Source organism: Giraffa tippelskirchi, chromosome 8, assembly GCF_054371585.1.
Source record: "Giraffa tippelskirchi isolate mGirTip1 chromosome 8, T2T-mGirTip1v1.2.pri, whole genome shotgun sequence".
NCBI lineage: Eukaryota > Metazoa > Chordata > Mammalia > Artiodactyla > Giraffidae > Giraffa > Giraffa tippelskirchi.
In genome coordinates, this window is record NC_137282.1 from 100,657,100 (window position 1) to 100,670,328 (window position 13,229).

At 38.4% G+C, this 13,229-nt stretch overlaps 1 protein-coding gene across 2 annotated transcripts in view; it reads left to right on the top strand.

Annotated features, from left to right (window-relative positions):
- The window catches only part of ZSWIM6 (zinc finger SWIM-type containing 6), a 205,118-nt gene that overhangs the window by 118,556 nt on the left and 73,333 nt on the right, over positions 1 to 13,229 (top strand). For both annotated transcript variants that reach the window (XM_081524322.1, XM_081524321.1), the window contains one exon: positions 9,730 to 10,086. In XM_081524322.1, the coding sequence (XP_081380448.1) occupies positions 9,730 to 10,086 (357 nt within the window). The remainder of the gene's footprint in view (positions 1 to 9,729; positions 10,087 to 13,229) is intronic.

Consider the following 13,229-nt stretch of genomic DNA (forward strand, 5'->3'; position numbering starts at 1 on the left):
ACATATATATATCTGTTCTTTTTCAGATTCTTTCCCTTATAGGTTATAAACTATTGAGTGTAGTTCCCTGTGCTATATAGCAGGTCCTTGTTGGCTGTCTTGTTTTGTGTGGGTGTGGGTGTGGGTGTGTGTGAGTGCACACATGCTTAGTCACTCAGTTCTCTCGGACTCTTTGCAACCCCATGGGCTGTAGCCAGCCAGGGACAGCCCGCCTCTGTTCATGGAATTCTCTAGGCAAGAATAGTGGAATGGGTAGCCATTCCCTTCTCCAGAGGATCTTCCCAACCCAGGTCTCCTGCATTGCAAGCAGATTCTTTACCATCTGAGCCACCAGGGAAGCCCCTATTTTATATATAGTTTTGTGCGTATATTTTGCTGTTATTAAAGACATACACATGGAGCAGAGAGGGTTTTTTTCAGCTGGCTCTCTCTGGACAGGAAGATAACAGTACTTACAGCCCGGGTAGGGCTAGCGTTCCTTGGGTTTCTTTGTGGAGAGCAGGAGCTCTGACTTCACTTTGCTTGTCAGGCCATAAATTACCAGACCAAAAGCTGTGGTGTGGTCCCTTTTTCTTCCACAGCAAGAACTGCAAGTTGCTTTTTATTGCATCCAGTTTTTAGTCTCCAACTAAGTGAGAAGGTGGACTTGAGCTGTAAAAATAATTTTACTTACCTTGACATGGAAGGTAAACATTAGGGATAAAAAAATGTTTTAGTAGAGAGCTCATCAAAGTGAGGAGTGAAACATTACTGTTACGGTAACTGGAAGTTATTTGAGTCAAAATTAAGTCTTTTTCAGTCTCCTGCTTTTTTTCTTCCGTTTTGGCGTTAAATCACATTTTAAGACTGTGCTATGTAAAATAGGAACAGATTTTTAGAAGTCATAGCAGTTCTATTAATTTGGAAGTATGAATGTATGAGTAGAATTACTGCAGCAACAGCAAACCCTTGTCCATTATTGTAATAGAAATGCTAGCATGCTCTTGAGAGCTTGACATTTCCAACAGCAGGTGCATGCATGAGCATGTGACATTTCTATTACAGTGATGTTAATAGGCATTCCTAGAAAGAATCCTTGTGGTAGTTTATACACATTGTCAGCAGTCCTGCGAGATAGATATCATGAATCCCCTTTTAAAGGTGAGAAAGGGCTTCCCTGGTGGCTCAGGGGTAAAGAATTCACCTGCAATGCAGGAGACATGGGTTTGATCCCTGGGTCAAGAAGATCCCCTGGAGGAGAAAATGGCAATCCATTTCATTATTCTTGCCTGGGAAATACCATGGACAGAGAGGAGCTTGGCGGGCTACAGTCCAGGGGTTGTGGAGTCAGACATGACCAAGCAACTAAAGAATAACATAGATGAGAAAGTCAAGACTGTTACTTGCCTAAGGTTATTTAATAGAACATCTTGTTTTAGAAAGTTCTAACCCTAAAATTCTGCCGATGTTATCCTGCATATTCTATTGCCTCTGGCTTTCTCACACAGGGTACATTTTGCCTTAGGCAGAAAATGTGTTACTTAAATAGTAGCCAAAAATTTTTTTCCCATTAATTGGATTGTTTTGAATACACAAAGACCCTTCAATTATGAGGAATCCCATGGGACATTGTAAAATAGTCTCTTTGTAAAAGTAAATACTCTCTGATTGACCATTTTAAAATTTTTATGTTTTTATTTAGATTTTTAATGAAGGTTTACTTCAAACAGGATGATATAACAATGTTAACAATTATGATACTGATACATTTTTTAAATAAAATTTTTTTCATTTATTACTATTATTTTTTGTAATGGTCAGGCCAGTTTAATAAATCACATTTGGAATTGGAAGCATTTAGGTTACATGATAGGCTAGAGATTGTATACATTTTTAAATCACAGATTATATATTACTTACTATTCTGTTTACTGTGTTTACTTAAATATATTTTTACTAGGAAAGTCTTGTTTAGGCTGAATTGTAATCATTTTAGGTCAGCGATCCCTGGATGAGCAGCTTCAGCACCACCTGGGATGATGGGTGGGGCTCAGCATCTGTGTTATAACAAGTCTTGTAGGTGACTCTGATGCACATGCCAGTTTGAGACCCACCAGACTATATGTTCTATTTACCAAGAGTGTAAGAGAGTCTGTGCATTCTTTGATCTAAGATACGCTTCCTGAGTGTTTTCTCCAGGACAGTCCTCTGTGACAGGGTGCTGCAGAACTCTGCTGCCTCAGCTGATGTCACAGACCTCTGCTTCGAGCTTAATTGAGTATGAGAAAGAGGTGAACTCTTAGAAACAGGCTTTAATTTAAAGTCAAGGGGTCAAGCCCGAGTTCTAGGTTGTGGGTGGGGGAATTTGACTACAGAGGCCTGCATTCTCCCTTCTCGGGCCCGAGCACACTTTTCTCCTTACTCTTGGCTCTGTTAAACAGTTCATTTCCAGACTTTGTACTTCACCTCAGCTCCTAAAGCAAGTAGCCAAGCATTTCTAAAGGTTGTTTTGCTGTAAACAACAACAGGAAATAAATTGGTAAAAGGATCTTCTGTCCGTTTCCCCCTTTAAGGGAAAGTAAGACAAAATTGTGTAAAAGTGCTTGAAGTTGGTGTTTGGACACCAAAGGACTCTCACAAACTTAATGTTCACTTTAGAGGTTGGGGACCCAGGTGAGAGGCCACGGGAGGAGGAGGAAGAGGGACGGAGGACTGGGTTGTAGGGGCAGCATTGGCGGCTATACTGATGGGGCCCAGGTGATCTGGTCTTTAAGAAAGGTGCAAGTCTGGAGCTGCTTTGCTTGTATTAGAGAAAGTGGAATTTAAAAATTGGGGCAGATAATTTAAATTACTAAGCACTTTGTGGCTTTATAGTTGTACATATAACTCAAATTCTACCTAATTCGTTTATCACTCCCCTCCCCTGGTTGCCCACCCAGAATGTGGGACTGGGCAGTGGTTGTTTCCCTCAAGTATGCCTGTTAAAATACAGAAGTACATTTTGAAAAATCACTTGATGGTAATGTGGGGCCTTTGTGTACTTCATAGATCGGGAGTGACACGGAGTGCTCATTATAGATGGCTAAATTAGTGGATAAATTTTTTCAAGAAAAATAACTGTAATGCCATTCATATCTTAACACAGTTATTTTGATCATATGGATCCTTGTATGAAGTGTTGCAAGACTACGTTAACGAGAAAACAAAACCAATATTGAGCAGAATGCCTCTGGGAACTCTTGATTGGGCCCATCTAGTGCATGCTCCGTAAATTTTTATGTTGTTTATATGGTGTGCTGTGGTTTACAGTCTGGTCTTTGCATTAATTTGCCGTTGTCTTTCTCTCAAATATTAATGAAGTGTAGAAGCGATTCTATTCCAAATAGACATTTTTAAGATGGACTTCAAAATAAAGCTTTTCCTTTAAAAAATATTTTTTTTTCTGAAAGACGGAAATCACTTCATTAGCAATTGCCGGCAAAATCTCCTAATGTCTTTCCATAAGCTGTTTAAGCTTTAGTATTAGAAATTAAGGCTAGAGGATTTAATTAGCCAGCTCACAGGATGCAGTCTCTTTAATTTAGAATTTCCCTTTGAGAAAATTATGTAGTTAAAGAAAGGATATCATATTTTAGACAAGTTGGTTTTGGGCCCTTAATGTGTCTGTATTGTGATCTGAAAATTATGCTTCATGTGAATTCAAACTTTTTGTTTCTAAAATTGATAATTGCAGCATGGCATGTTGGATTGTGTGCAGTAGTTCTCAGAGTTAGGAAAGGTAAAAGTTGGGTTTTGTGGGGGCAATGATTAACTCATATACTTTACCAGGGACACATAATCAGGTATTATTTACTATACATGTAGCCAGTGCACTGGGTTTTAGTTAACCAATGAATACTTTGTTATGTGAGTGTTAAATGTTAACACTTGCATTTTTATATTTAGCTTTAAAAACTTAAAAGAAACCTCGTACAACCCTTGCCATTCTTTCAGCCATAACATTAACTTGCTTTGGTTTCTGCCTTTAATTTCCCTGGGGGTTCTTTTTATTTAGGAAAAGAGTGAAAGATGTATTTGTTTAAGTACTACACCAGTGCTTCTGTTAAATTCTTTTTCAACAAAGAATTTGTTAACTTGAGCACCTCATGCACAGAGTGCATATTTTTTTGAAAAGAATGTGCCCGGAAAGCAGCAGTTTTTAGTATATATTTATTTCATGTCTACCAGTTTATTTTAGCGTAGATATTTTCTAATGCTTTCAGTTTGTAACTCTTTTTCAGTTAACTGAGCACATATACATACATGCACAAAATGGCCAACCTTTAGAAATTCTTTTTGTATTTTAAAACAGTTGTCTCTCCAGTCTGTGATATCAGGGGTCTCTCCTTGTCCCCTTTAAAATGCAACTAAAATATTGACTTAGATACAGAAAATCAGCTTTCAGGGAAAGATTTTTGTAGAATATCAATCAAGAATTTAGTATTTACTTTCTAGAAATCTTAATGCTCATTAACATGAAATTAATGCAGACAGTTCATGTGTTCATACGTGAGAAATTTGCCCCTTCAGGATTTTTATGTCGTCTTATAAACCGTTGACCTACAGTAAGGTCAAGTGCAAAAATGAAGAAGTTTTGGTTTTGTGGACTCCCCTGAAAGCCTCTCGGGTACTTATGGGTATCCCTGGACCATGTTTTAAGAATCATTGCATTATAATATTTTTGAAGTATCTATGGGTACTTGAAAGGAGTCTCTCGCCTAAAATTCTCTAGTTCTCTGTATATGAAAGTAATACTCTTTCACGCTTATTTTCCAAGCTACTTCAAGAGTGAGACTCCACCTTCCCCAAAGATTCCAGTAGCTGTGGAGGGAAACAAGTGTTATGGATGAAGGGAATGTATCCAGCACCCCTCCCCTTTCTTTCTCCAGCTGGGAAGAGAAGGAAAGGGAAATAAAATTTAATGAGCACTTTTACTATGTGCCAGGTGCTTTACATATGTTATTTCATTTTAATCCCCCAAACAACCCTAGGAGGTATTTCTAGCCACATTTTGCTCAAAATAGAGCAAGTCTCAGAAAGGTTAAACAGCATGCTCAGATCACATAGCTTTTAAGTGGACAGAACCTGATCCAAATCAGTGTTTTACCAAGGCCTGTACATCACTTTGGGCTTCCCAGGTAGAGCTAGTGGTAAAGAACCCACCTGCCATTGCAGGAGACATAAGACATGTAGGTTTGATCCCTGGGTCAGGAAGATTCCCTGAGGGAGGCCATGGAAACCCACTCCAATATTGTTGCCTGGAAAATCCCATGGACAGAAGAGCCTTGTGGGCTACAGTCCTTGGGGTCACAAAGAGTTGGATACGACTGAAGCAACTTAGTGCACACACACACGCACACACAGCACTATGCTTTGGTTTATGCTTTTTCTTTGGTTCTGCAGATTGAGGATGTGAATACTAAAGTTATATTGGGCTCTGTGGTGGCATGATGACCAGACAGTTTGACTGCCTGTGAGGTTTGCTGTTAATGGGATTAACTGTCTTTGACAGATTATATTTTATAAAGTCAAATATATTTATTTAGAAAGATTTGCATAATTTCTTCAGTTCTAGTTATTTGAAAATAAAAGTTAATTATCCATGGTTTACCATAGAGCGCAGGATTACCCCCTTTTGTATCCTCAGTTCTGTCATATAGAATAGCTAACTGTCCCAGTAGGAGATTTTCGCATCTACGGTCCTGAGGCTGCTTGTTATCTGGGATTGTCAGAATTCCAGAAAGGCAAAATCCATTCTTAAGAACATTGCTTTGTTTCAAGTCACCCAGTACCTAAGGGATAAGACCATTGTGGGGTGGGGTGGAGGGAGTGGGGGAGAATGTCTTATAGGGACGAATCTTTGAGGGAGGAATATTCTCCTTCTCCTGTGGGTGCTCTGGTATGCTTTAGGATGTGGAGAAAGTGAGTTGGTAGAATTCCCAAGTTTTCTCAAATTGGCGAGGCCAGAATACATGACTACACAACCCTGAAGTGAGGCTTGATGGAACCTCCTACATATTGGCTCAGGATTATACCTACTGTCCCCTGTGTAATTTTCTTGTATCCATCCCAGCCTCAAAGTGAGGAGGGGAAACCCCAAATAGACCTCTGAGTATTAAATAATTGCCACAAAGCAAGTCAAATTAGAGGTGCAGCTGACCTGAGGGGAATGAATTTTCTATGAAAAAGAATAGCTGTAGGAGAGAGGAGTCATTGTGATAGCTGATAGTAAAGAAAAAATTAGAGCTCACTTAAAAACTCCTGCCACCTGCAGTTGTCTGTACAGGGAATGCTGTCCCTTTCCCTTGGTAACACCCTAAATGGTCATCTGACTAGGGTGGCGAGGTAAAGCCTATACCGTGTAGAAATACTTCTAAAAAAATGGTTAGAATTTTGAAAAGGAGTTTGGATACTTGAAAGATAATCTAGAATTACTTAGAAAGTGAACATTCATGAAACACCTTAATCCTGATGATACTACATTAATGAAGTGTGCTTTATAAGACATGAATGTGTTTATGTCCTCACACATCTCTTGAATTGTTTTGGAGGTCGCAATATTTTATAGTTTGCTTTTTAAAATATTTTATGAGAGTAGTAAATATTTGACATAATGAAATTGGATAATATGTGGGGTTTTTCTCCTAGCATAATTGTATAATATCAGGGTTTGCTATACTTCTGACTTATACAACTACATGAGTAAAGAAAAGTTGGTTTTGCAACTTTTTTTTTTTTTTCTTTTGAGAGCTTCATCAGTTTTGCTAAGGGCCTCTTCTTTGATAGTTACATTAATCTGTTCAAACTGTGGCCTTGCAGACTGTTTAAATACTAACTAGTATAACTCTTTTGGATACTCAGTTGTCTTGGCTTTGCCTGTGATAGGAGAAGTTCTTCAGTATCAGTTTTGCAGAGGGACTAAAGTGTTGACTTGGTGGATAAGGAGAAATAAGAGAGTGTTAAACTGAGAGAGATTGACTTTATAAATGGTTAGTTTATGAGAACTATCTTTCTGTAGTGACAACTAGTTTCTTCTGTACACATATATATGTGATAGGTGGAAAACAGGGATCCTTTGCACTAAATACACAGAATATACTTGGAAACTTTCTAGACTCTCTTATAATCCGTTGTTTTTGGGTTTTTTTTTCCTATTTTGTCTTAATCTATGCCTGTGCCATGCATGATCTTCAAATTATTGTAAGTTCTTAGTGCACTGATATATAAAAAGGCAAGACTGCTCTTACTATTATTTATTTCTGAAATTTTCCTCGATGTTTACTTTTTTGTGTGATTAATTTTTCTCATGGGAAAATGCGTTAAAATTTTTAAAAAATATGATCACATATGCTATGTATCTTTACTTGTGGTTTTAAAAAAAAAACTTTAAAAAATCTTTTTTTGCCTGTGCAGGGCCTTTCTTTTGCGCGAGCTTTCTCTGGTTGCGGTGAATGGGGGCTGCTCTTCATTATGGCACCCAGGCTTCTCGTTGTGGTGGCTTCTCGTTGCGGAGCGCCGACTAGGCACTGGGCTCAGTAGTTACGGCTCCCAGGCTCTAGAGCATGGGCTCGGTAGTTGTGGCTCTTGGGCTTTCTTCGAGGTATGTGGGATCTTCCCAGATCAGGGATCAAACCTGTGTCTGCAGCATTGGCAGGTGGGTTCTTTACCACTGAGCCACCAGGGAAGCCCCCACAGAAACTTCTTGACCAAAAGAGTTATAACAGGAAACTGGGACATCCATTTGGAAACAGGGGTGAGCTTTGTGGGAAGAAAACCAAACATTACCATATTACAGTTATCAGATTTCCTTATTACAAAGCAATAATAATGATTTGATTTTTGGAAATGTACCTTTTAAATTGATAATTTGTTTAAAAAAAATTACAGCACTTTGCTCTTTCCACTGTGTTGCTGAATATGAATTATCAAGATGAAGTTATACTACTCTGAAAGATTTCTTGTAAGTTGAATAATGTTTTTCCCAACTCCCTGGCCTAAAGGAAGCCTTCCCTTGAAAGTGATAATAAGTAGGGTTCAAATGCCTCACGTGTGAACTCGAGGCACCTTCCGACTGTCATTCTCCTGCCACATCTCTGCAGCTCCAAGTTCAGCCCCCCTCCCAGAGTTCCCACTGGGAGAGAATGAAGTGGCCTGCTCGATAAGTTTAATTCAAGTAGCATAGATAGTGGAAGTCTGAGAGAAGCTTCATTACATTTGTAACATTCAAGTTTCTGTCAAGTACTTAATCCTGAGGTAAATGTGTGGCCTGAAGGTTTCTAAAGGGATTCCCCTTAAAGTTTATCACCATCCTCTCCATGTGGCTTTCAGAGAGGATAGATGGAACTGAATGGCATGCCAAAAAGAATTCAGGATAACTCCCCATATTTAGGGAAAAGGAGTGAGGGCAATTTATGCCCTGACCAAACAGGACAGGACTGACTGACTGGGGGCAGTGGCAGTGGGAAACAGTTTCCAGTTGGCTGTGAGCTGTAGCTGAAGCTATCCATGAGGAATTGCTGCTTGTGTGGCTTGAGTGTCTCATTGCTGGATCCTTCAAATCAGTGGTCTCAAGCCGTTAGTCATGAGGTTGTGGAGAATTGCTGTGTGCTTCTAAGTTGAAGCTATATAGCCTCTGAGGTCCCTTGCCACTTCGTGATTTTGTGCACCCTTACATGCATGAGCATGTTTGTACCAGCTTTACTCTGTGGTGGGCTTCCCTGATAGCTCAGTTGGTAAAGGATCTGCCTGCAGTGCAGGAGACCTGGGTTCGATCCCTAGGTTGGAAAGATCTCCTGGAGAAGGGAAAGGCTACCTGCTCCAGTATTCTTGGCTGGAGAATTCCATGGACTCTATAGTCCATGGGGTTGCAAAGAGTTGGACACAACTGAGCAACTTTCACTTACTCTGTATGATAGGAAAGAAAATCATGGTTGTGAGCTACTTTAGCTATGGTGTTGGGTTCAGGTTTGGTGGGCTTTGTTGTTCCTCAGAGACATTGCTGTGTTGGGGCTGCCTGAAATAAAGGTAGGAGGAAGGGGAGGAGTTTGTTGAGAAGAAAGCTGAGTGACCTACTCTATTTTTAAAAATTGGTTAAAAAAAGGTGGGATGGTGGGGGAGATAACTACTGATGGTGATTTTGGTCAAGTATGAAAGTGAAAGTGATAGTCACTCAGTAGTGGCTGACTCTTTGCGACCCCATGGACTGTAGCCCACCCGGTTCCTCTGTCCATGGGATTTCCCAGACAAAAATACTGGAGTGGGTAGCCATCCCCTTCTCCAGAGGATCTTCCTGACTCAAGGATTGAACCGGGATCTCCTGCATTGCAGGCAGATTCTTTACTGTCTGAGCCACTATACCACAGATTTAAAATAGTGTAATGATGGCTTATTAGAGCTGTGATCTAGGTATAGTTTTGATGTGGTATATGTATATACACATATATAGGTGTGATGGTGGTATACTGCAGTAAGTGTTTTCATATGGCTGGGTAAAATACTTCAGCATGTCTGTTAAATAGCTTTTTTTTTTTTTTTTCACTTGTAAGGTGCTGGGGGCAGGAGGTTTGAGTGACCTGAATGTTTTTACTTGAAAATAAAAGCTGTCATATGTTTTTCTTACTGCTGTCAAGTACTGCACATTTCAAAGAATTAAAATATTTTGTAGCATCTGAATGCAGAAGCTGAACTCTCTCCTCCCTTTCTTTCACATAGGTTTCCACTTGAGTGGCACAGTGACAGAACCTGCAATACAGTCGGAGCCAGAAACTGTTTGCAACGTGGCTATCAGCTTTGATCGTTGCAAGATTACCTCAGTGACCTGCAGCTGTGGAAACAAGGACATATTTTATTGTGCGCATGTTGTGGCACTGTCTTTATACCGCATCCGCAAGCCAGATCAGGTCAAATTGCATCTTCCCATTTCAGAGACTCTCTTTCAAATGAATAGAGACCAACTACAAAAGTTTGTACAGTATTTGATCACAGTGCACCACACAGAAGTTTTGCCAACTGCTCAAAAATTAGCAGATGAAATTCTTTCCCAGAATTCAGAAATCAACCAAGTACATGGTGAGTATAGACAGTCATTCTGTAGCTTGCTTCTTGGGATTATTGTTCATTTATAAGTTTAATTCTTCTATATAAAAGTAAATTAAATATGAATTAGATCATCAGCACTGCCCTTAGGTAGCTGAGGGTTTAAATTCAGTTTTGCATCTTAAAACATTTCTTCTGAAGTGTTCTGTACATTCTCTAAGATACCAAGCCTTTTGTGCTCAGAAAGATCTCTCATTTGTTAAAGCTTGGCTCTTAAACATTTATGTTTTGTATTAATACAATTTTATCAAATACTAGATATTGGCTATGGTAAACACAAATTCACCCTTGTCAGCTGTTGTCAGTAAACTGACTTGCACGTATTCAGAATTTTTTTATTTTCTTAAAACTGTATTTTCCAAGCCATTAAGTTTCTGATATGATACTGCATGTTAAGAAATAATTTATTCTTAGAAAAGTACTAAAATTTGTTTAGAGAGAGTTTAGGATATGACTAGTATTGTGTTTAAGAGTTTGAGTCTTTTATACACTAAACTTATCTCACTTATTTGTTAGCATGTGTATCAACTGTCTACCTATAGTTGAGATATGAGATCAGTTCACTCAATCCTATCATTTTAGAAAAGTTCTTACTTGACATAGAAAGTGTATATGTTTAAGGAAAGCAGTTTGAGCTCATTTCCTAAAAACTTTTAAAACTGTGAGATGTAACACAGAAAAGTACATAAAAAATACATATGCATATTAACAAAGTGAACCAACACCCAGGCCAAGAAATAGACCACATTTGGCACTTGAGAGGGTTCCATGTGCCCCCTTACTTTGAGTCACCAGCTCCTTTCTCTTCCTCATGGTAACCATTGCCTGATTTTTTAATGATAATCACTTCCTTGGTGCATTGTGTTTTAATGTTAACATCATTAAACACTGGTTTAGTCTTACCTGATTTTAAACTTTAGGTATCTGACTTTTTTTTTTTTGAATTTTATTTATTTATTAATTTTTGGCTGTGCTAGGTCTTCATTGCTGCATACAGCTTCTCATTGCAGTGTCTTCTCTTGTGGAACACAGCCTCTAGGGCTCAGTAGTTGTGGTTCCTGGGCTCTGGAGCACAGGCTCAGTAGTTGTGGCGCACAGGCTTAGTTGCTCTGCAGCATGTGGGATCTTCCCAGATCAGGGGATCGAACCTATATTCCCTGCATTGGCAGGCAGATTCTTTACCATCGAGCCACGAGGGAAGCCCCTATCTGACTTCTTTCATTCAAAATCATGAATGATTTGAATAATCATTTGAATAATCATAAACATCATCTCATGTTTATGAGATTTATTTACATTGTTTCATGTACCTTTTAGTTCATTCATTTTCATTGCTCTAAAGCAGCACTAGAAATACCAATCGAAGTACAGTGTGAACCACATGTATAATTTAAAATATTTAAAAAGAAACAAGTAAAATTGATTTTAATAATGTTTATCTCAATATACCTAAAAAAATCAATTCAGCATATTCATATTATTCTAACATTCATAAATTCAACAAAAATATTTATATATTTCACTTCTTATTCACATTATTCTTTGAAAATCTGTTTTACACTTAACCGCAAGCACATCTCACATCAAACTCTAGCCACATTGCAGGTGTTCAGTAGCCACATGATTAGTAGCTACCTTATTGGAACACAGCTCTCTAGAGAGTATCTGGGTATGAGGACACCATGATTTATTTGTCCATTTTACTGTTGATGAACCTTGTTTTGAATAAAGCTATGAACATTCTTTCCTAAGTCTCCTGGTGTCTTATGATACTTTTAATATGTCTTTTATGTCAGTGGAAAATCCACATAACCATATTTCTTCTAGTGCTCTCCATATCAGTCTCAGCTTTATTAAAGTAGCTGTTACAAGGTGTATAAAGCATTTTACTTGTGTAGAGTCTGCCAGTGTTGAGTAACCGGATGGTAAACAACTCTGCCACAGAAGTACCCTGGACCCACCAAAAGCACATGCACTCAAGGACTCTTTAAGTTGAAGTAGGCTTCTGCTCTGTCATACCATCTGTCTCAATTGTGTTACTGTGTGAAAATTCAGGCCAGCTAACAGTCATCTCAGAGATTTCTCAGGAGCCTATTTGGGGCTTCTTATTAAAACATTCACTGAAGGCAGAAGAATAGCATATACCATTTCTTCAAACTTTTATGCATTCCCTGTTTTTCCTTTCTTTAAAATTCATACAATCCACTTGGTCATTTAGTTCTCAGAGTTTTAGTTTAACCAGAGATCCATACCAAGTCTGTTGTTTGTTCTGCATTTGTCTTCCTTGTTTTAAAGGATAGCAGCCCCCAAAATTTCTTATCTAAAATCTTTTAAAATCCATTACAAAGTAGTGGGACTAATGAAACAATCTAAGGTTGGATGTAAGAAAGTATTCACATGACATTATGTTTCTTTCAGACTTTCTAAAATTAGAAGAAAAAAACTAAGGAAATATCAAGGACAGGATGCAGGTTAGCTTTAAACTGAATGTGATTTTCAGATAACTGTTGTATGAGAACAGCTCCACGAGAGCAGTGAACTTGAGCAGTTTCTCCTGCCAGCTTTCTCCACTTAATTTATCATCAGATTTGCTCCTAGCCTGGAAATGGGCCAATTACACAAGCTGCCTTCCTGCTTTCCATTCTAGTGTGACAAGTGGCAAAAAAGAAGAGAGTTAGAAAGCAGGCCGTGACCTTAAGTGATGAAATGGGAAATCTGCTCCCTGGAGGGTCTTATTTTAACTGTTAGATTGAGGACTTAGTAGGGGGTGGGATTTAAAATGTTTTGCAGTTATTTGACTACATGGTCCCACCTGCCTTCAGACATCTGTACATTAAGCATCCTCTAACTCATTTTTTAAGCAGTATTTTCTTGCCTGGTTTTGAGGGTGTATTTTTTTCTTTGAGAAAAATGTCTTGAAAATGAATATTGAGAAGAGTTCATTTTTCTGTAAGGAAAAGCATCACTTTTACCTAGCTAGATAAATATAGTTAGGATAGGATTTAGATTAGATTTTGTTAGTAGGTATCTTAAAGAGAATGAGGTTTATCTTATCTAAATTCTTTTTAAAAGAAAGCCATAATATAATTTTTAAGTAAATGCAAACTATGCTGCTA